Raw genomic sequence first — 24,399 nt, 5'->3', positions numbered from 1 at the left:
GAGGATGGTGGGAGGCGGAGCTGTGTGGGGAAAGAAAGAGTTGAGAGACAGGAAGAGAGGGGGGCCGAAGCTTTGATTTTTTTCTTTTATTTAATGCTGGCGGAGGAAGCGGGGAGCAGCAGCGGCGACCACGGGTGGGGGGGGCAAGGACGTCATTAAAGGACACTCCTGACAAGAGCCTTTGCCCCCTCCCGAACTTTTTTCAGTTTTATAGTGATGCAGGGGGAGCGGGGAGCAGCAGTGACCTCAGGCGTCAATAAAAGATGCCCCTGATGCGTGTTTTCGCCCCCCCCCTCGCTTTTTTTGTTTTTTACATTACAGTTTTCAGTCGGATAGCCCTAACGACAGGTACAGACCTGTCGTTAGCTTTCCAGCACTTTTCCTGCGTTAGGGTAGGCGGAAAACTTTGATGTATCTCGTTTCTATGGGGTTTCTACACAATTTGCTCATCTGCATTCCGTTTTCTTTTCTGCTACCGTGGTCGGAAAATGGCCTTTAATACATGCCACAGTTCGAAAATTCTTCGTTAGAGGGTCATTAAAGTTTAGTGCATCTGGGCCCTAGTCCCAAATTTAAAAATACAATAGAGAATCTTCATTCTTTGCATCCAGCCGTGTTTTCACAACTCATCCAACATCTGTGGATTTCCTCATACTAAAGAATGCATGGCACAGTTGCTGCTAGAGAGTTGCACGGGGACAGAAATCTTACCCATCCCCGCCCGTCCCCGCTGGAATCTTACCCGTCCCCACCCATCCCCGCAAAAATTTAAACCATCCCAACCCGTCCCCACCCGTCCCCGCAAGAATTTAAACCATCCCCACCCATCCCCGTAAGAATTTAATAGTACATAAAAGAAAGTTCCAGTCAGCTCCCTCAGTCTCTCTCTGGATTTGAGCCACAGCACTGTAGGCAAGGAAGGAACGGAAGTTGGAACTTGGAACACTCTGGTGCGCACATGTAAGATTTGTCTCTGATTCACTGGCAGTGTGTGCTGAGAGGTCGCCACATGCACGCGCCAGTAGGTCAGGTGACATCTGATTCTCGTGCCTGTGTCAGAGCTGAGGTCTGTGCACCAGCCTGGGAGCAAAGAGTATTAATAGTAACATAGTAAGTGACAGCAAATAGACCTGAACGGTCCATCCACTCTGCCCAATAGTCACACTCATGATCAATTCATCATTAAATCAACGAGTGTGATATTATATACTTGATTATGGTCTTTCTTTCGTGTTTCTGGAACAAAGACCACAGAAGTCTATCTGGCCCCATCCTTATGTTCCAACTGCTGGAGTTGCCATCGAAGCCCACTCCAGCCTATTCATGTTCTCATTTGTGGGACACAGACCATAAAAGTCTGTCCAGCACTGTCCTCATGTTCCAGCCACTGAAGTTGCTGTCTAAGCCCTTTCCAGCCCATCCTACACCAGATTGCCATGTATGAGACACAGACCATACAAGTCTGCCAGGTATCAGCTCTAGTTCATCACAGCCAGAGTCCCCATCTAAGCGTCACTTGACACATCCACACACATGCAGCCATTTAAGGTTAGGTTTTATATAACTTCCATTTTCTAATTAGAGATCCTCTGTGTTCATCCCATGCCTTTTTGAATTCCGTCATCATTTGTGACTCTACCACCTCCTTAATGGAAGACTTTCCACATTTATGCTGTTAAAGCAAAGAGGAGGAGGAGGAGACAGCACTCAAAGAAATTGGTATTCGGTAGATGAGAGGCTGGTGCAGGTGGAGCTTACAATTCCACGGGAAGCCCACAGAACTGGTTCCATCCCCGCGGGAACCCCGCAGGAACTGACTCCGTCCCCGCGGGAACCCCGCAGAACAGCTTCCATCCCCGCGGGAACCCTGCAGGAACTGCCTCCGTCCCTGCGGGAATCCCGCGGGTTCCGCGGGATTCCCGCGGGGACGGAAGCCGTGCAGCTCTCTAGTTGCTGCTGTGTCAGACTCCAAATTACTGCTTCATAACTAATGAAAGCAAGAGAATTTAAAATAAAAACTTTGCCTACATTCAGCATTTTAAGGGTAATTTTCATATTTCAGTGGATATCAAGGCGATGAAAAATGTGACAAGGTGGTGGCTGTAGGCAGAAGGATGCTGGGCTGAATAGAGAGCAGAAGGAAGGAGGTGTTAATGCCCTTATAAAAGTTGTTGATGAGGCCCCACTTACCGTACTGTGTTCAGTTTCAGAGGCCATATCTAGCTAAGGACAGAAAAAGCCTTGAAGCTGTCCAGAGAAAAGGGGCAAAAATGGTACAGGGTTTGCGCCAAAAGAAGAGACTTGAGGACCTGTATATGCAGGGCTTCTTTTTGTGCCAGTACATACTGACACCTTTTTTTTTTAACCTGTCCCCCGCCAAGCCTCCAGCTGCAGCTATCCTGACCTGCTCTTCCCCCTCCCCACCCCCCATGTACCTCACGTACCTTTCAATGCGATGTTGCCTGCATCGGCCTAGAGTCATCTCTGCCACACCCCTGCAGAAACAGGAAGTTACATCAAAAGTGGTGGGGCTCAGCAGAGAGAAGGACTTCAGCCATCTAGCTTGTTATGATTAGCGTATGCTGTTAAATGCAGGAGCACTTAGCACCTCCTAAATAGGGGCCACCAGGTGCACCTATGTTAAAATTTCACCTGGACCGGATGGCATACACCCCAGGGTACTGAAAGAACTCGAACATGAAATTGCTGATCTGTTGTTAATGATCTGTAACCTGTCATTAAAATCATCCGTAGTACCTGAAGATTGGAGGGTAGCCAACGTAAAGCTAATTTTTAAAAAGGGTTCCAAGGGTGATCCGGGAAATTAAAGACTGGAAAATAGTGGAAACTATTATAAAGAATACAATTACAGAACACACATACATACAAGCATGGTTTAATGGACATGTCAGCATGGGTTCAGCTAAGGGAAGTCTTGTCTCACTAATTTGCTTCATTTCTTTGAAGGCTTAAACAAACGTGGACAACGGTGAGTTAGTTGATATTGTGTATCTGGATTTTCAGAAAGCTGTTGACAAAGTTCCTAATGAGACTACTGAGAAAATTAAAAAGTCATGAGATAAGAGGCAATGTCCTTCTGTGGATTAGGAATTGGTTATTGGACAGAAAACGGAAGGGTTGAATGGCCATTTTTCGCAGTGGAGGAGGGTGAATAGTGGAGTATCGCAGGGATCTGTACTGGGACCGGTGCTATTTAACATAATTATAAATGATCTGGAAAACAGTACGACGAGTGAGGTGATTAAACTTGCAGATGATGCAAAACTATTCAAAGTTCTGAAAACAAATGCAAATTTTGAAAAATTACAGGAAGGCATTAGAAACTGGAAGACTGGGCATCCAGATGGCAGAAGAAATGTAATGTGGACAAATGCAAAGTGATGCACATTGGGAAGAATAATCCAAATCATAGTTACCCGGTACTAGGGTCCAGCTTAGGAGTCAGCATTCAAGAAAAAGATCTAGTTGTCATTGTAGACAATAAGCTGAAATCTTTTGTCTAGTGTGTGGTGGCGGCCAAAAAAAAAAGCAAACAGGTTGGTAGGAATTATTAGGAAAGGGATGCAGAATAAGACCAAGAATATTATGTCTCTTTATTGCTCCATGGTTCAACCTCACCTTGAGTATTGCGTTCAATTCTGGTCACCCTATCTCAAAAATATATAGCGGAATTTAGAAAAGGTTCAAATAAGAGCAACCAAAATGGTAAAGGGGATGGAACTCCTCCCATGTGAGGGAAGTCTAAAGAGGTTATGGCTCTTCAGCTTGGAAAAGAAATGGCTGAGGGAGGATATGATTGAGATCTATAAAATCTTGAGTTGTGTGGAACAGGTAGAATTTTTCTCTCTTTCAAAAAGCACAAAGACTAGGGGACACAAAATGAAATTACATGGAAATACTTTTAAAACAAATAGGAGGAAATGTTTTTTTCACTCAAAGAATAGTTAAGCTCTGCAACTTGCTGCCAGAGGATGTGGTAACAGCAGTTAGTGTATCTGGGTTTTAAAACATTTTGGACAAGTTCCTGGATGAAAAGTCCATAGTCTGTTATTGAGATGGACATGGGGGAAGCCACTGCTTGCCCTGGGATTAGTAGCATGGAATGTTGCTACTAATTGGGTTTCTGCCAGGTACTTGTTACTTGGATTGGCCACTGTTAGAAGCAGGATACTGGTCTAGATTGACCATTGTTCTTACGACAGTGCCCTGTGGCACCTTGTGGACCATCAGATTTATTGAGGCAGTTTTGAGGACAAGAGTCCATGTCAGATGCATGAAGTTCAATTTAGGAGCTGGATAAAAATATACATAAAGAAGTAGTTGCAGAGCTGAGAAGAGGATACAAAGTGCAGATCAGGGTGTAGAAAGGGAATATCATCAGCATAGTTAGTAAATTGATAGCTGTAGTGGGTGAAAAAAGTCAGATTGGCTGCTTACCTACATAATGTTATACCATGCAGTTATTTTTTTTTAATTTTGTTTAGTTGGAGCTGGATTAAAACTAAGGAGGTGAGAGCTCATTCTCATACTCCAAAGGTAATAAGAATACAGAAACAACTTGTGCATTGCAAATTAAACAGAGAACAAGTTTTTTTTTTTGTACTTTGTTTCAAGCTCTAGATGCAGGATTTATTTGAGGTGGGATCAAAAAATTGATGTGTCTCTCATTTGTAAAAACATTGCTAGGAACTTCAGAGATATTTGTTTTCCTTCATAGGTTGAAGCAAACATAGTAACATAGTAACATACAATATTGAATTTTTTTCTCCTTATTTTTTTATAGGTGTTTTTTGATATAAAGATTGGAGACAGAGATGTTGGCAGAATTGTAATTGGTTTGTTTGGAAAAGTTGTACCAAAGACTGTCAAGAATTTCATCACACTGGCAACTGGAGAAGTAAGCTTATATCTGTGGGGGTTTTTTTCCCATTGGTATTTTGAAATGGATCACAAAATCTGCTGCTCTTTATAGAAACTTGTAGAGACAACAAGATGTTGTTGCTTGAAAGCAAAAGTGTCATCCGCTGGATTCTATATAGTGCGCCTAGAGATCAGCGCTGAAATCCAAACGTATTCTGTTACAGCATGTGTAAGTTAATTGGCATAACAAGCCAATCAGCATTGTTAACTGCACTTAACAAGCAGCAATGAGCACTGACAATGATTAGAATTTACATGCACAACTCGCTAACCGTATTCTGTAATGCACTGCGCCTAAATTTAAATGCACGCAGGCAAAAAGGGGCGTGGTTATGGGCAGGGAAATGGGCATTTTGGGGGTGTTTTAAAGTTTACATGTGTTATAGAATATGGCCCTCTGCGCCTAAACCTACACTCTGGGATTTACGCCATGTTTTTGTTGGTATAAATGGATGAACGCAGTTTTAGGCACTGTGATATCAACTAAGCATATTCTATATACTGCGCCTAAATCTAGGTGCCCGCTTATAGAATAGGCTTAGGCGGAAATGTTTTCCGTGTGGATTTTCTTGGCGCCATATATAGAATCTGGCCCCATATGTGCAAAGTTTGTAATAAATGAGGTAGACAGACATATATTTAAACACACTACTGTAAGATCTTGAATGCCAAACTGTTTTGATATTTTACTGTATTACTGTAAAAAATGTTTTTTAAATTTGGTATATTAAACTTCACTTCTCGTTTTCTCCATTTCACATTATGCGTACAACCATTAGATGTTACCATTTGTATAGGAGTTTGCATATGGTTATACCAGTGTTCGTTATGTGAATTTCTGTCTTATAAGTACATAACTAAACATTAGAGGGTTTTGTTCCTTATATAGACAGAAAATAAAGTCAACTGATGCCCATAGGCATTAACCAATGGTTGGGCAGCTTTAAAAAGGCTTGATAACATTATACCCTGATCCAGTCTCCCTGTGACTTCAACTGAGCTAGACTGGTCTGTTTCCCTGAGAAAAAGGGATTCTCAGTTGGACACATGAAAAGTGTGAGCTGGGGATCACCAGGAGGACTAGTTGTGAAACAAATTTGAATGAATGGTGGAGGTAAAGGAGGGAAGAGAAAACCATGGTGATCTTGTAAGTGAATTCCCCATTCTCCCTGTCTTCTAGTGAATTCTCTTGGGTGCTGCTGAGCCCTGACTAAACTCTGCACAGCTCCAGTGTTGGCTCTGGTCACGGAGCAAATAGTGCTTCCATGTCCTTAAGGATCATGTTCATATACTAGAGATCCTTAAGGACATACAATAGCATTGTCAGGATTGCATGCACTTGTCTTTTCCCTAGAGTACCACCTGCAAATACCTGGCCTCAGAAAATGTACTGAACTTTCTCCAAGTACATACCTGCACAAGCTTTGATTGTCATGCACATGGTGCTAGCTCATGGGTCCGTATGGGAAAAAGGCCAGGCCATGTTTTTGATGGTCTTGTCAGATTGCATCTGCAGCTTTATATATGATGCAGAAGTCCTTGACCTCAGCAATTCTGAACTTCAGTGAAGTCAAAACACTTCTCACACATGGGTGGGTTATACCAATCAAATAAAAAAAGATGGTTGACGACAGTCAAAAATGCAAGTTTCTAGAAGTTCTTGACATTAAGATTTCCCTACAGCAGACAGGCTTTTCTGTTGGGCCTACAGACTTTCTGTGTGTATCTGTATTCTTCTCCCCCACTGGTGGAGGATGGTAGTTGCAATCATAGTACATGTGGAAAGGTAGAAGACTGATCTCCTTCCCTTCCAGTTCTCCTTTCAGACCACAGAGCAAATCTGTCTGAAAACTGCCCCCTCCCTTTTTTTTTTTCTCACAGATTCTGACTCCTCCTAGGGATTCTGTTGTGGACACTTACATAAACGTTGGAGTTCCCTCCTATCGGAGATGGGATTATGCAAATATACTGAAACACTTCTTCGCCTGCGGAGGGTAAAAGTTATTAAGATCAGGCTCTCTACATGCTAAAAGAGCAGGCTTATTCTTCAGTAATCTGTTCACAAGGAAAAGGCACAGGGAATATAGTTGAAATATCAAATCAATAACAGCAAATGATTACAAGGATAGGTAAACGTGACATCTGCAAACATGGGTTGAATTCAAATAAATATTACGTGTCCTGTTCAGTCAAGGTATATACATCACAGAAATGTATGTAAAATTTCCAGTCTCGCCTCAAATTCTATTTGAGACCTGGTCCAAATCCAAATCAGCGGGGCTCTGTTGGCAATTCATACAAGTAGTTGTTTATTTTATTTTCCTCCCTTCATTACTGGATTTATTTTCTTATTCCAAAAGTGCTCTTTTTCTAAACATTAGTCATACTTGATGCAAATTGCTACTGCTGTTCAGAACTTCTTACATTTTTGGAGATGCCTGCATTACCTCATTCGAACAATTAGCAATCCAGCTATTATTTCACCACCCTATTTACTTTTCTGATTAAAGTTTTGAAAACTTGGAACCTCAGTACAACTGTACCCTCTTTACCATTTTTCTCCCCTCTCACTTTAGGCTTGACTGAAAGACACAAGCAAAGAAAGAAAGATAGGAAAGAAGAGGATTGCTGAGGACTGATAGGGTACACAGTCCTCTCACATGGGTGTCATCATTCAGCAGGCCTTGGGTTCGAGCTGTTCAGTCAAAGTTCAGAACTCTGAATATAAGAGTAGCCATACTGGGTCAGACCAGTGGTCCGACTAACTGAGCATCCTGCTTCCAATACCTGGCAGAAACCCAAATAGTAGCAACATTCCATGCTACCAATCCCAGGACAAGCAGTGGCTTCCCCCACTCAATAGCAGACTATGGACTTTTCCTTCAGGAACTTATCAAAACCTTTTTTTAAAACCCAGATATGCTAACCACTGCAACCACATTTTCTGGCAAGTTCCAGAGCTTAACTATTTGTGTAACTGAGCATGTGCGGCACTTCCTCCGTTGCATTATGCATGCGGGCCCCCTTCCAATGTTTTCATGGAACATAACACAGTACTTTCAGCAAGCTCTCATCTCCTTTGTATCACCTGAGGTTCCCCCCCCCCCCCCCACACTTAAAATTTGCAGCTCTTGACCCTTCGCAGTTTCGCAGATCAAGATTGGCCGAGCCCTAGAAATTGTAACAGGGTCTGATGGTATCACATCAATGCAGAAGCCTGAAGACATGTCAACAATGGTTTCCACTGCATCAGTTTGGATCTCCAATGTATTTGAGGAAGCTCCATCAAAACAGAGCAGCATTGAAAGTTGACTGCAACTATCAAGGAGAACCCTCACTGAGGTCTTCTCTCCTAGCTGAGCTCATACTTAGATAACTCAAAACTCAGAAGAGAGACACGGGAACTACAGTCATAACAAATTTGATCCTGCTTCTGTGGAAATCATCCATGGGGAAACTAGTTTAGTTTATAACTTACCTAATGCTGCTGATGCACAATCAGGAAATTCTATTGAGATAGACATGGGGGAAGCTAGAAGAGGTGCTTGGAGAGGATTTCCAGGGCAGGACAAAACTTCACTGGTAAGTTATTTGCTGAGAAATTGCTTTTAAACTTGGTGAAAGGTAGACAGAGTTAAATAGGTAATGTCTTTTAAAGTTACTCTCCTTATTTAGCTGAAGGCAGTTTCTGGAATAGGGTTTTTGTTTGCTTAGTATTTAAAGTCTATTACAGTTTCATAGGCTAGCAGTTAAGGGACTATTCTAGAGTTTTTACCATAGCATCAGTGGAGAGCAGAGCTGATAAGTCACAGGAAACTTCAGTTTCCTTGTCATCAGCAGCAGATGAATCCATTAACTGATGGGTTGTAGCCGCCTACCAGCAGGTGGAGATAGAGAACACTGAAAGACCATAGTGCCGCTAGGACGGCTAGCCCCAACTGCCTTCAGTATTTCTCTATCTCCCAGCAGGTGTGGACGTAGCTTGATCAGCTCCTGGATTTCAGACTGCCTGGGGTGGCTCCTGTGCTTTGCCAGTTGAGCAGGGGTGTTGTGGCTGGTGGTGCCCACTTTAAAGGCATATAGGTTCACCGTTTCCCTGCCTTACCCATATCCCCTGCCTCCCGGAGTCCCTCTGTTGCTGCCTGCCTCCAACTTTCCTCACAGCGTTAAAAAAAAAAAGCAAAAAAGCTTGCTTTTACTGCGTGGCTGTTCTTAGGCTTTTTCCAGTGATCCTGGTTCTGTGCAGCTTGACCGGAGCTCGTTGACTCAGTCTTCTGAGGTGAGAGTGGTGCCCAGCTCCTCCGGAGAGGTCCCGCGGACACCGTTCCGATCGGGGTAAGTTTTGGTGCGAAGCCGCCATTTTATTGCTATATTCACGTCCAGTGAAAAAACGGACGATGGCTACTGAAGGAGTTAAGCGCTGCTCCCGTTGTGGTAAACGCAGATCAGCAGCGGGGCTGTGTAAAACGTGCTCCTTAGACGCTCACGCTAGTTTGAGCATGCCGAGCAATGTTTCTTTCCGCTCGATGGAGCTGGCAGCGGGCGCCACTTTGGAAGCGCCGCATGCCTCGACCCTCGCGGTTGCAGAGGAGTCTGAGTGCAGGGGGACGCCTCGTTTAGAGGCTGCCAGAGGAACTCCTACATCCATTTCTCCTAATTCGGAGGCGGAGGGTCAGGGAGAGTTTTTCTCCCCTGAGTTTGTGCTTTTAATGCATAAGGCTTTTATGATGAAAAGAGCTCTGCCGCAGGTGTCTGACACTGTGTTGCCTCCTGGCTTCCCTCCGGGTGTTGATGCCCTGGGGATGACTTCAGAGGTTATTTCCTCCCTCAAGCGCTGGAAACACGCTAAACATAGACAGGAAAATTCCCCGTCTGAAAGTGGCGCATACCCTCCTCCCCCCCCTCCCCCCCGTAGTCGGGCTGTGGAGAGTCTGAGGGACGGATGATCCAGAGGAGGGTGCCTGTTTGCCACTGGATTTGGATGATCCCAATGCGGTCCGGATTTTCCACCGTGACGAGCTGCCAGCTCTCATTACTGACGCCTTGCAGGACCTCTCGATTGATGATCCTGCTGAAGGCGACGCCTCCTCTGTTAATCTGAGGATGGCGAGTACTAAGAAGCCTACTCGGGCCTTTCCTGTGCCAGACTCCATCCAAGAGCTTATTTCTGCTCAATGGTCTGACCCCGATGGGCCTTTGAAAATGGCCAGGGCTATGGGTCAGCTTTACCCTCTGCGTGAGGAGCACTTGGCCCCTTTGGGGATGCCTAAAGTGGATGCATTGGTCACGGCAATGACAAAAAAAGACCACTCTCCCAGTAGAGGGAGGAGTCGCTTTGAAAGACATTCAGGACCGGCGGCTTGAGTCCGTGCTGAAGTGGTCCTTTGAAACTGCGGGACTTACCTTGAGGGCGCCTATTTGCAGTTCCTATGCAGCCCGAGCATGTCTTTCCTGGCTACAGCAGGCGGTGGAACAGCCCACCGATGGTGCGGGCCCCCTTTCTGAGGTGGCTCCGCGGATGGAGTCGGCCCTGTCATTTTTGGCTGACGCCCTGTATGATCTGGTCAGAGCTTTGGCTAAACAGATGTCTGTGGCGGTGTCCGCCCGCCGCCTTCTTTGGCTGCGGCATTAGGCGGCTGACATGGCTTCTAAGCAAAGACTGGTGAGACTACCCTTTTGGGGCCTCCTGTTATTTGGAGAGGTTACCTGAAGATAGGCCGAGGCCTTCTTCCAAGGGTTTTGTGTTTCCCTCCTCTTCCAGACCTCGCTTCCGTGAAGTGCGAAGGTATCACCCGGGGCGCTCTGCTGGGTTTTTTCAACGTGCCCGTTTTCAGCAGAGGAACTCCTTTCGCTCGGACAAACGTTCCGCAGGGGCCGGTTCAAGCTCAGGAGTTCAGGGGCGTCCTCCACAATGATGGTCCACTCCTCCTTGGCTGCAATAGGAGGACGTCTTTCCCACTTTATAGAGGAGTGGACCAAGATTACCTCAGAGCAGTGGGTCCTGGACCTGATCAGAGAAGGTTACCGACTGGAATTTGGTGCTCCGGTGAGAGACGTGTTTGTGGAGTCCCGATGCGGCACTGCCATAAAACGGGCGGCGGTAGAGGAGACCTTACAAGTCTTGCTGCACCTCGGAGCGGTGATTCCGGTGCCTCCCGCCAAACGCGGCTGCGGCCACTATTCCATTTATTTTGTTGTGCCTCGAAAAGGCGGGTCTTTCAGGCCGATCCTCGACTTACGAAGAGTAAACGAGGCTCTCAGAGTACGACATTTTCGCATAGAAACCCTGCGCTCTGTCATTGCGGCGGTACAGCCAGGAGAGTTTCTCGTGTCTCTGGACCTAAAAGAAGCATATTTGCACATTCCTATCTGGCCTCCACACCAGCGTTTCCTCCGCTTTGCAGTGTTGGGAAAGCATTTCCAGTTTCAGGCCTTGCCTTTCGGCCTAGCCACAGCTCCCTGTACCTTTTCCAAGGTAATGATGGTAGTAGCTGCCTGTCTCAGGCGAGAGGGTATCAGAGTTCACCCTGCCACAGCCAGAGTGGTGGCAGTCCTGCAGGCGCTAGGCTGGGTGGTCAATATACCCAAAAGTCACCTGACCCCCCTCTCAGTCTCTCGAGTATTTGGGGGTCCGGTTCAACACGGCATCGGGGTTGGTCTTTCTCGGTGCAAGCTTCAGAATCAGGTCCATCTGCTCCTGCAGATGCCTCACCCACAAGCTTGGGACATTGTGAGGCCTCTGCAGATTGCCCTGCTTCAACAATGGTCTCCGATGTCCCAGGAATATCAACGCAGACTAACGTTGCTCCCTGCAGTCCAGCTCAGTTTGGAGTGGTGGCTCTCCGACAGGATGCTGCGCCAAGGAATGCCTCTGGCGTTTCCTTCCTGGTGCCTGGTGATAACAGATGCCAGCCTTTCTAAAGACTCTGAAGGAGCTTGCTGTCCGGGTTCCGTCAGACAACACGACAGCGGTGGCATACATAAATCGTCAGGGCGGCACTCAGTGCAGGGCCCTGGCCGCGGAGGCCGCTCAGATTTGCCACTGGGCCGAACTCCACGTGCAGCTTCTGTCAGCAGCTCACATAGCAGGTCAGAGCAACTTGCAAGCCGATTTTCTCAGCAGGCATCAAATCGACCCGGCGGAATGAGAACTGGCAGAAGAAGTTTTTCTTCAGATTTGTGCCAAATGGGGGACAGCTGGAATGGATCTAATGGCGTCAAGTGCAAATGCTAAAATACCTCACTTTTTCAGCAGAAGGAGAGATCCTCACTCGGCGGGGTTGGATGCTCTGGCTCAACCCTGGCCCTCGGGCCTCCTGTATGTGTTCCCTCCTTGGCCCTTTTTAGGACGAGTCCTACTGTGGATTCGACAGCACCGAGGTCTGGTGATTCTCATCGCTCCAGATTGGCCAAGGCGTCCGTGGTATGCAGATCTCCGCCGGATGTTGGTGGACGCGCCGGTGCATTTGCCCCTGGTGCCGAACCTGTTGGTTCAGGGTCCGGTGACTATGGAGGATTCCTGCCGCATTTGGTCTTACGGGCTATTGAGAGGGCACAATTGAGAGACAAGACTACTCTAATAAGGTCATCTCCTCTCTCTTGCAGGCCCACAAGCGGTCCACCTCTGTAGCTTATGCTCGGATCTGGTGCAAATTTGAGGCGTGGGGTGTTTCAAAGCCAATCATACCCACGTGAGCTACAGTCTCAACTGTGCTGGACTTTTTGCAGGAGGGCTTACAATTCCCTGCGGGTGCAAGTGGCAGCATTATCATGCTATCGAGAGAAGGTCACTGGCTTGTCCCTTGCTGCTCATCCAGACATTGCCAGATTTCTCAGAGGGGTGCTTAGGCTCCGTCCTCCTGTCCAGTTGCCCTGTCCGGCCTGGAACCTGGGGCTAGTGTTGAAGGCTCTTCAGTGTTTGTCCTTCGAGCCGCTTAAGCGGGACCCTTTTCTGCAATTCTCGGAGTCTGGAGTAACGGTTCGTACAGTGCCTTCCTTCCTGCCTAAGGTGGTTTCAGCGTTTCACCTGAACCTGCCCATTTTTCTTCCTTCCTTTTCTAGGGAAGAGTTCCCGGACTCCTTTGGGCAGTTACATCTTCTGGATGTCCGCAGGGCGCTGTTGCAGTATCTACAGATGACAAATGATTTCAGGACTTCTGATCACCTTTTTGTCTTGTTGTAAGGTCCTCGGCGTGGAGATCCAGCACCTAAGGCCACTGTAGCCCGTTGGCTCAAGGAAGTCATTTTTGCGTATCTGCTTTCAGGTCGGTCTCCGTCTGAAGCGTTTAAGGCGCATTTCCACGAGAGCCATCTCCTCCTCGTGGGCTGAAACGGGTGCACTCTCTCTTCAAGAGATCTGTAATGCGGCTACTTGGGCTTCTCAGCTCTCTTTTGCCCGGCATTACAGGCTGGTTGTTGCAGCGAAGTAGGACGCTGTTTTTGGAGCTCAAGTATTGGCTCGTGGTGTGGCCTGTTTGCACCCTAAGTAGGGATTGCTTTTGTACATCCCATCAGTTAATGGATTCATCTGCTGCTGATGACAAGGAAGGGAAAATTAGGTTCTTACCTTGGTAATTTTCTTTCCTTTAGTCACAGCAGATGAATCCATGATGCCTCCCTGTCTGACTTTGTTTTTTGTTCAGATCTTTCATGCAAATATAAATCTCATTGGGAGAAGTTGGAAAACAGTTATCAGAATTTCTACATGATGTTCTACTACAGGAGGTTGAGATCGTCCCTCCTTTCATGCTCCTGTTATGGGGCGATTGTTCGCTGTGAGGAAAGTTTATATTATTATACCTTTATGGTTCACTCTGCTTTGGAAATCTCAAATACTGAAGGCAGTTGGGGCTAGCTGTCCTAGAGGCACTATGGTCTTTCAGTGTTCTCTATCTCCACCTGCTGGTAGGCGGATACAACCCATCAGTTAATGGATTCATCTGCTGTAATTAAAGGAAAGAAAATTACCAAGGTAAGAACCTAATTTTCCCTTAGAGTTTAATTCCCTCCCACCCATCTGCCCTGGCCTGATCTCTGATTTATAGGCCCTTGAACCAATTAGGAGGCTAGAAAGTTAATTAGGGCTCTCTATTAGCCGGTAATTAGCTCTTAAAAATAGTCTGTTTGGGTCTATAGAGGGGAACCTACAAATAACAATACAAAAAATAAAAATAATTAAAAAAACCCTAAATATTAGCGTAGCCTAGAATATAACGAACAACTGTAGGGGACTTCAGTCTACAAATTCCTACTCGCTTAACAGCTTAATAAGTTATCAATAATAAAATACAAGACAGCAATTTAGCAGTGAGATGGAGGCTATCAGTCGTTTTTACAGAGTTTCACATGTTTGATTATCTCCAAGTTGGTGAGAGGTCATGTGTGTGTACTCGGTGCAAAGCGCTCTTAGCGCTCAGAGAACAGGTCTGATCACTGGAGGCTAGAATTGTGGAAGAACTGAGGCAGACAGAAAGATATTTAGAGGTGGCCTACAGGGACATAGTAGAGAAGTCCCACCTCCAGTCTGGCAACCACTGTGCTGTCATGGAGGAGAAAAGTCACCTTGGAGAGGCAGAAGTGATCCTGTAGCCAGGAAGTACCCCCCCCCCCCCACAGGGGATGCAATATCCTCTTGCACTGAGGATGTGTCTTCAGGAGTTCTGCCCAAGAAGGAAGGGTTAGGACAACTGTGCTAGCTGGATATTCAGTCATTAGGCATGTAGATAGCTGGGTGGCTGATAGATGTGAGGATCGCTTGATCACTCGCCTGCCTGGTGCCAAGGAGGTGGACCTACTGAGATGGGGGATGGGAGGGTCATTGCATAGGGGGGTCCGTGGGGAGGGCTCAGAGAGCTGCTAATAGCCCTGCAAAGGTGTGTGGGTCCTGGCTGATATTCAGCCGGGTCCTGCACAAGCTCCGGTGGCCAATGCAGCAACATTTAGCCCCGGATATTCAGTGCCAGGACCCACCCATGGTCCCACACTGAACATTGGGGGCTAATCTAGCCAGTGACAGTCAGCATTTACATAATTCTGATTGCCATCAGCTGAATGTTGACTGGAACATTTACCAGTACTATAGATCCAGACCAAGAAACTTAAAGCCTAATATCAGCTGGAGTTGGACAGTAGAACAATAGAGGAGTCGAAGGTTTGGTGTACTGACTCCACAGCCCTGGCTAATAGTATGGCCAAATACCAGGTTCCACTGCTATTTTGTATTATTACTGATCACAACATAACGGTGGTGCCCTATCTCTCTTAGCTGTGATATTCTGCTATCTACTTCATTTAGCTCCTCCACTCCCATGCAGCAACATGCATACATCACGAGGGAAGGAAGTGAGACTGGAGCAGACAGAATACATCAGAGAACTACCCTGCTCTAATTGAGCCCCTCATGTCATTTGTCAGGGGCTGATGCAAAGGAGAACAAAAGGGTGCCAGTATTGAGTGGTGCTGAGTACCAGCTGAGCAAAAACAGTCTTGTCTTCTACACTTCTCAGAATCTGCTTTAAAAATCAATTCTGTCTGGGTTCACCTCAGTGCAACTGGCACATATCACCATCATGTAGAAGAGCAATTCCCAGTTTTTCCAAGGGTGAGACTCACCTACATTTTAAAAAATGTCAAACACACCATCTTCCAAGAAGTATGTTGCATGGTCCTAGGAGATGACTTGTATGGCAAAGAAAAACTAGAGGAAGAGAGGGAAAGAGGAGATGATGCTGGGTGCTTCACAAAACAGGGTCCAACTACTTGGACCTTACATTTTGTATGTTAATTCCCATACTTGGGTTCAGGATATGTCTAGTAGAAAGAGGTACATGTGTGATTACACATTTTCAGACTGAAAGATGCTCCTCTCCTGCATATTTAAGAGCCACTGTTTGGTGTCTCGTATTCCAGCTGTATGCTGATTCAGAGGGTCTGGACCTGAGCATCAAGCACACCAGATCAGGTGTGAAGACATATTGGTTGTGAAATACTCATGTAGAAGATAATACCAATGTCCTATGCAGATTTTAGTTTTGCTTTATGCCGGGCTTGCTTCCATCAGGTCTTCCACTGTCTCTTGTGATCTTGGTGAAGGCAGTTATTAGGGCAGTTTCCAAAGGAATTTGCTCAGAATAGACTGAATGGATGTGATGACAGAGTAGCTTAATGGTTAGTGCAATGGGCTAAGAATCCTGGGAACCTGGTTCAAATCCAACTATAGCTCCTTGTAACTTTGGACAAGTTACCTACCCTTCCATTGTCCCAGGCACAAAACTTAGATTGTGAGCCCACCAGAGACAGAGAAAGTACCTGAAAGAATCATGTTTAACTGCTTTGATTTGTACCACAGAAAGGTAGTATGTAAAATAATCTAATGAATTAAAAAAATGGCGTGGTGGTCAAAATGAAGCATCAAAAGTTATGTCTGTCTGGTCTTTCTTTGTAGCTTATTTTAGCAATTTTTCATCCTATTTCTCTCTTCCTAAATGGTAAAAAGGAAATACTATAATAAAAAAATCACTATAAAGACTTCTTTATGTATACATCCAATATTTAAAACCACAAAACTTTATTATTAATGTTCACAAAGCTTTCTACAATCACCAAACCCTCAGATTGCATGAAGAACATGATCCATGCTTTTTGTAGCTTCAGCCTACAGCGCTTCCTACTCCAATTTTGCTTCTGTTTTGATGGTTGTTACTTAAGAATCTCCCGATGACGCTTTTAATGAAACATGAGCCCATGTAAAGATTCTAAGACAAGTTCTTTAAATGTTTATTTGTGACTTTGAAAAATCTTTTACAGAAGTCAAGAGAGAGTTTGGAAGAGAACAGTCTTTACGATTATTAAACAAAGACACTAATAATCTGGAACTCGCATATTGAGATCTACATACGGAACATGCAGGTTGTAATAATCGATGGCCTAACAGTTGTGTATGAAGCATTCTGTCCTTTTTCGGTACAATTATCACAGACTCTAGAGTATATTGATGGCACACAAAAAGCATTTGAGATTGGTTTAAACATTAGCAATAAGTATATGTATTTTTTGTACTAGAGTTATTTTGTATTAATTTGGGATCTTGTAATAGGGTATTATAATTAGAATGGTGAACGATTATGTTTTGTGTGCAATCTGAGGGTTTGGTAATTGTAAAAATCTTTGTAAACAGTAATGGGTAGGATAGAGATTTTTTTTTAAATATATTGAACAAGAAAATAAAGTTTTGTGTTTTTAAATATTGGATTTAAGTATTGGATGTATACATAACAAAGTCTTTATAGTGATTTTTGACAAAAAAAAAAAGAAAATGCATACCTACTCCATGGTGCCATCTGTTCCTGTGGCCTCCGGACCGATGGATTGGTTTATCACCAGCAGTGTTGAAAAAACCGGTGCAGGAGCCGTGCTGTGAGCGAGTCTGGGGGGGAGGTAAGTCGACTGAGTGTGAAGTCCTGGCAGACCCTGCACTCCAGACCGGTGCTTTTCGGGGAGGGGAGCTGAAGGCCTGTGGCAGAGTTGGACACGGCACTTAAGTTAGGTCAACGGGGTATGCCTTTTTGAACAGGTTGGTTCTTAGTGATTTCCGGAAGTTTAGGTGGTCGTACATTGTTTTCACGTCTTTTGGTAGTGCGTTCCACAGTTGTGCGCTTATGTAGGAGAAACTGGATGCATAAGTTGATTTGTTTTTGAGTCCTTTGCAGCTTGCGTAGTGGAGATTTAGGTATGTTCGTGGTGATCCGATTGTGTTTCTTGTTGCTAGGTCTATGAGGTTTGTTATTTAGCCCAGGGCTTCGCTGTAGATAATTTTATGGACCAGGGTGCCGATTTTGAAAGCAATACATTCTTTGATTGGTAGCCAGTGTAGTTTTTCTCAGAGGGGTTTGGCACTTTCAAATTGCGTTTTTCCAAATATAAGCCTGGCTGCTGTGTTTTGAGCGGTCTGAAGTTTGAGTTCTTCTTTGCATCCCGCGTACATTCCTTTGCAGTAGTCTGCATGGTTTAGTACCATAGATTGTATCACGCTACGAAATGTTTCCCTCGGGAAGAATGGTTTCACACGTTTTGAGTTTCCACATTGAGTGGAACATTTTCTTAGTTGTAGAGTTAACTTGGCTCTCAAGTGTAAGGTTACGGTCGATAGTAACGCCGAGGATTTTCAGGCTGTCTGAGATAGGGAGGGTGTAATCTGGGGTGTTTATATTAGTGGGTTTGTTCGTATTGTATTGGGATGAGACAGTGTGTTTTATCTGTATTGAGTTTTAGTTGGAATGCATTTGCCCATGAATTCATGATGTTTAGGCTGAGCTTGATTTCATTGGTGATTTCTGTCAGGTCATGTTTGTAAGGTATGTATATTGTGACATTGTCTGCATAGATGAATGGGTTGAGACCTTGGTTGGATAAGGACTTGGCTAGTGGTGTCAACATTAGGTTGAAGAGGATTGGTGATAGTAGTGACCCTTGAGGTACTCCGCAGTCGGCTTTCCACAGTGATATGTTTGAATTTGATTTCACTTATGTCCTGGTGGTTAGGAAACCCTTGATCCAACTAAGTATGTTTCCACCAATACCGAAGTAATCTAGGAGTCTTAGTAGTATATTATGGTTTACCATGTCAAATGCACTAGACATGTCGAATTGAAGGAGAAGTATGCTTTTACCTGTTGCTATTTCCTGCTTGAATTTGGCCAGGATTGTAATGAGTACTGTTTCAGTGCTATAGAGGGGGTGAAAATCTGATTGTGATTCATGTAAGATTGAGAATTTGTTTATGTAATCACCGAGGTGTTTAGTTACCATGCTTTCCATCGGTTTGACTGCTAGTGGGATAGATGCTACTGGGCAGTAGTTGGTGAATTCACTTGTCTTTTTCTTTGTGTCTTTGGGAAGTGGGGTGAGTAGGATGTTGCCATTTTCCTTAGGGAAGAGACCTTGTTGGAGTAAGTAGTATAGGTGGGATGTGAGGTCTGCTATGAAGCGGTTGGGGGCGGATTTTATTAGGTAGCTGGGGTAAGTATCCAATTTGCAGTGAGTGTTGGAGAACTTATGGAAAGCTTGGGTAACTGTTTCGGTGGTGAGGAGAGCGAAGTTTGACCAGATTCGGTCCCCTGGGTATTCTCCAGGGGTTGGGTCCAGACTGTTAATGAAGTTTTCAATATCAGTATTGTCAAGAGGGAGTGTGTTGCGCAGGTTTACAATTTTTTCATTGGAATATTTAGCGAGTGTAGATGGGATGTCTGTGTTGGTTGTGGTGACCAAGGTGGTGTCTAGTAGTTTGTTTACGAGTTGGTATAGTTTCTTTGTAGTCTGGTCCTATTTTGGTTCTGTAATATGACCTTTTGGCCTGTCTTATTGTGTATTTGTATTTTCTTTGTAATTGTTTCCAAGCGTTGAGCGTGTGTTCGTCTTTTATTTTTTTCCATGCTCTTTCGAGTTTCCTGTATTGTGTTTTTAGTTTTTTCAGTTCGTCGTTGAACCATGGTATCGAGATATGTCTTTGTGATGTTCTTGTTTGTAAGGGTGCTATTTTGTCTAGTATGCTTCTGCATCTTTTGTCCCAGTTTGAGAGGTAGTGTATGGAGTCCGTTTGTGTTGTCCATTCGCTATAGTATATTTGTTGCCAGAATGTTTTCGGGTCTATTTGAAAAATACAGTCCATGAGCAGACTCTGTGTTTCATTAAGTTTCCCAAGGTATCCTTGGTTGTTCCATCTAACTTAAAAAAGATATTTTTTGTAAATACTGAAGATTCCAGAAAAACCTTGTTCCCCCCCCCCCCCCCCCCCAATATCAAGAGCTTATTATATACCACCTTTTGTTAGGAGAGAAAGGGGGCAACTAGTGACACTTGGCTCTGACATTTCATTTGATGTTTTGAATGTGACTCAGCTTATTGAAAGAGATGAGCTGTCTATACCAGCCACCTTAATTGTACATTTTGTGCTAGAGCCCAATAGGGACTGGATATTAAAACTATTTCTGGGATAAGCAGTATAAAATGATTTGTACATTTTTGGGATCTTGCCAGGTATTTGTGACCTAGATTGGCCACTGTTGGAAACAGGATGCTGGGCTCAATGGACCTTTGGTCTTTCCCAGTATGGCAATACTTATGTACTTATAAAGCAATGTTTGTTATTCACAATCTTTTTTTATTTTTTTATTATTGTAATAATGTTGGTAATCTAACAACCAGACTTAAATATGTCAAACTTCCTAACCTTATTCCTCTGCAACAGAGAAAGGAAAACCAAATTCTTTTGAAGATTTGAACCGATTGTTAATTTTATTCCCCTAAATGTTATTGATCGAATGTTTTAAAAAACTGATTTCTGGGGATATTTTTATACTTTTTTTATTATAGATTTTTAAATCACTTTGTTTTTAAGTTTGTTTATTTTTGATATACCGCAAATCATATAAAAATACTTCTAAGTGGTTAACAAAATATTTAAAAAGCAAAATAAAAAATAATTAAAATACAAACAAGGCAAACAGGGAAGACAAAAAACACATACAATAGGGAAAGAGAAGAAATAAGAATTAAACTAAATTACAGAGCCATAAACAAACATGTAAGGGGGAAGTGTGTGTAGGTAAATAACAGAGATGTACTGCAACAAGTGAGTATAGAAATGTGGAAAGAATAAAGTAAGAGTCAGGTTATAAGGAATACTTGTTTAGCCTCCCTCCCTTTACAAATGCCGACAGTCTATTTTAAGTGAATGGGCTGTGTCGGCATTGCCACATGGCTTTGTAAAAGGGGGCCTTAAAGACATAAGTGTTAAGAGCAGTTTTAAGTCTTACGTGTTTATTAACAAGTAGGCATTATATAAAATAATTAGGGCACTTGCTGTGAAAGAGTAATCACTGTGTAGAAAATCTGAGTTCTCCTTTAATTGCTTCTGCATGGCACGAGATAAGGGCAGCATTAAGAACCTTTGCATCAAGTCAGCATGCTTACTCTGACAATGGAAGTTAACGGCTCTTCTGCTTAATCCTGTAACAAAACATATATTTTATGTTTAAATACCTTTCAGATAACTGCACCAAAACATCTATAATGTAAACATTTCCCAGCAATCCAGTGCGCTGTACCATCACTTCTGCCTTGCATGCACTCCTTAACCTTTATCGCCTGCATTGGTATGTTAAATACTTCAATTTATTAAAAATATTTGTTGCGCTAATCATTTTGGTATCCTTGTGGTATCAGAGAAGAAGGAACCTCTGATCTGGCAAGTTTATCCATGTCACTGCAAGAAATATGGTGTCCTTGTTTTGAGTTCTATGTTTATTTTACTTACAGGACACACCTAACCTGTCAGGTTTTCAGGCTACCTGCAATGAAAATGCAGGAGATAGATCTGCATAGAATGGTGGAAGTTCATGCAAATTTCTCATGCATAATTTTGGATACCCTAAAAACTTGGCTGGCTAGGTGTATCTCAAGGACTGGGTTGAGAACCCCTGGCTTGCATAAATCAAGGTTGGCTTGGTGGATCCATGTCATATCTGTGCACTTCCATGCCGAGGGATTTGGTTTGATTCCTGCTTCAGGTCTTTTATGCTTCAAGCCATCCAGAGTAGGGACATCCTGGAGGCATTTTTCACAGCCCCTTGAACTGGGGGATAGGGAGGGAGTTGGTCATCACACAGTGCCATGGCCGAATCTGCCTGCTCAAAAGAATGACCAGTGGTCTTGGTGGGTAGAGCAGTAATCTATCATTCAATAGTTCTACTTTAGGGGGGCTTTTACAAAGCCACGCCAGCATGTTTAGCTCGCAGTAAAAATTAGCTGGCTGTAAACGCTGAGATGCCCATAGGAATATAATGGTTTGTAAAAGACCCCCTTAGATTGTGAGCCCACTAGCGACAGAGAAGTACTTGTATGTAATATATAAGCAAGCCATTTTGGTTGTACCACAGAAAGGTGGTATATCAAAATCCATGACCCTTTACCTTTGACTCCCAGTGTGACCTTAGGAAATCATTTCAGGATCCTTTTTACTAAGCTGCTGTAAAAAATTGGCCTTAGTGCGCCCTTACTCAGGTTTTTCCCCACACCAAGCCTTTATTTTTATTTTTACTGTGGCTGCAAAACCCTGATTTTCTATTTTTTGGGAGCACTTACCAACACCTATTTTTTAGGCAGTAAGTGCTCCCATGTTATCCATGTTCTAGGCGCACCTAAAAAAATAATTACCATGTGGTTAGCGTGTGCCTATGGCAAAACTAATGCGGAACACTTTAGCATGTCCCATGTTAGACCATTTTTGGTGCATTAGGCTGCATTTAACACCTAACACAGCTTAGTAAAAGGCCCCTTCATCTCTTGATACCTCTCTGATTCTTTTTAAAACAAGGCCTTTGGCTGACTCTGATGGTCCCAATCAACAAATTAAAAATTAATTCAGCAGCACTCAACTTTATTTTCCAAAATGGCTCCTGATAAATAAAGAGTTGGCTGAGCGATAAGGCTGGAAACCAGGAGTCAAATCCCAGTTCTTCTACTGCCACACAAACTCACTTTATCTACAGGTTCCCTGGATACCTGTTTAGAGTGTAAGCTTGAGCAGACGCTCATTGTGCCTATATGAAATTTGCTATATAGTACCCTTCCTACCAGAATACAGATTATGGCGCTATTTTGGGTACTGGTGCCCTTAACTGACTCTTAAGCATACAGTCCACTCTTCATTCGCCTTTCTTCTTAGGTGAATTTTACTTGTATTACATCTGGGCACATGAATTGGAAACAGGAAGGGAATGCATACATGAGGGGAAAGGTTAAAAGGAAGACAGCACTATAGCTATCATTTGCTTTAATTTTCTGCTTGAGAAATAACACTTTTTGAAAAACAAAATCTCTTACTGTTGCTAAAGTTAATGCCACTGAAACAGTGGCAGTTCTTTAAATAAATCAGGTATCCTATATAATAATCCTCACCTCCAACGTTCTAATGTGCCTGGTACCGTGGCTTCCTCGGAGGTGGTCTGCTAGGCAGTTTAGAATGCACTGACGTTAGTGATGTCACTGACAGCTGATTCCAAGACAAGGGGAGGAGTAGGGAAACACGCTCCGCGTGTTTTCCTACTCCTCCCCCTGCCTGGGAAACAGCTGTCAGTGCTCCCCCCTCGGTGCAACACCCAAGCCCCTACCCTGCAAAACCGCGAACCAGGCAGGGGGAGGAGTAGGGAAACACGCGGAGCATGTTTCCCTACTCCTCCCCCTGCCTACCAATCAGCTCTCAGTGCCCCCCCTCGGCGCAACACCAAAGCCCCTCCGCCCTGGCGCAGCACCCAAGCCCCTACCCCCCCTCGACACATCACCCAAGACCCTCCCGCCAGCGCATCACCAAAGCCCCTACCCCCCCCCCTCTCGGGCACATCAACTCCCTCACCACCCGCAGCCGCCAATACTAACGCTGTCCGGCAACTGCTGCTTCTCCTGTGGAGCAGCAGCGGCCAGTACAAAAAGAAAAAAGCCAAAAAAAGATTTTTAACCTGAAACGCGGCTCCGTAGACAGCCATCTGGCATTGGCTGTCGTCACTGCAGCCGTTCCTCCTCTCCCCTCTACGTCACTGCCCCTGCAGGAAGACCCCGGAGGAGCGCAGCGACGTCAGAGGGGAGAGGATGAGCGTCTGCAGAGATGAAAGCCAATGCCAGATGGCTGTCTACGGAGCCACGTTTCAGGTTAAAAATCTTTTTTTGGCTTTTTTCTTTTTGTACTGGCCGCTGCTGCTCCACAGGAGAAGCAGCAGCGGCCGGACAGCGTTAGTATTGGTGGCTGCGGGTGGCGTGGGAGTTGATGTGCCTGAGGGGGGGTAGGGGCTTTGGTGATGCGCTGGGGGGAGGGTCTTGGGTGATGCGTCGAGGGGGGGTAGGGGCTTGGTTGCTGCACCGGGGCGGAGGGGCTTGGGTGTTGCGCCGAGGGGGGGGGCACTGAGAGCTGATTGGTAGGGGCTTGGGTAATGCGCCGAGGGGGAGGGGAGGGTCACTGGACATGGGTGGCTGGAGGGGGGCAGGGGAGGGGAGGGTTGCTGGACATGGGTGGCTGCAGGGGGAGAGGAGGGTTGCTGGACATGGATGGCTGCGGGGGGGGGGGGGCGGGGAAGAGGGAGGGGGGGAGAGGGTCCTGAGACCAGATGGGTGGCTGCAGGGGAGGGCAGGGGGGTCACTGGACATGGGTGGCTGCAGGGGGAGCAGGGGAGAGAGGAGGGCCGCTGCACATGTGTGGCTGCAGGGGCAGAGGAGGGTTGGTGAGGAGGGGGTCCTGAGACCAGATGGGTGGCTGCAGGAGGGGGCAGGGGAGACAGGAAGGATGCTGCGGGGGGGGGGGGGGGATTACCTTGCTAGCGCCCATTTCATTGCCTACCGAAACGGGCCTTTTATACTAGTGTACAATAAGATTTATGTTTACTCTTTCTTTTCAAAAACAGCACATTTATC

At 45.0% G+C, this 24,399-nt stretch overlaps 1 protein-coding gene across 1 annotated transcript in view; it reads left to right on the top strand.

Annotated features, from left to right (window-relative positions):
• The window catches only part of PPIC (peptidylprolyl isomerase C), a 47,421-nt gene that overhangs the window by 13,694 nt on the left and 9,328 nt on the right, over nt 1–24,399 (top strand). The window contains exon 2 of the mRNA XM_030193542.1: nt 4,805–4,918. Coding sequence (XP_030049402.1) covers nt 4,805–4,918 — 114 coding nt within the window. The remainder of the gene's footprint in view (nt 1–4,804; nt 4,919–24,399) is intronic.

This window comes from Microcaecilia unicolor, chromosome 2, assembly GCF_901765095.1.
Source record: "Microcaecilia unicolor chromosome 2, aMicUni1.1, whole genome shotgun sequence".
In the NCBI taxonomy this organism is placed as follows: domain Eukaryota; kingdom Metazoa; phylum Chordata; class Amphibia; order Gymnophiona; family Siphonopidae; genus Microcaecilia; species Microcaecilia unicolor.
Note: the sequence above shows the minus strand (reverse complement) of the source record. Positions and strands in the feature narration are given on the sequence as shown.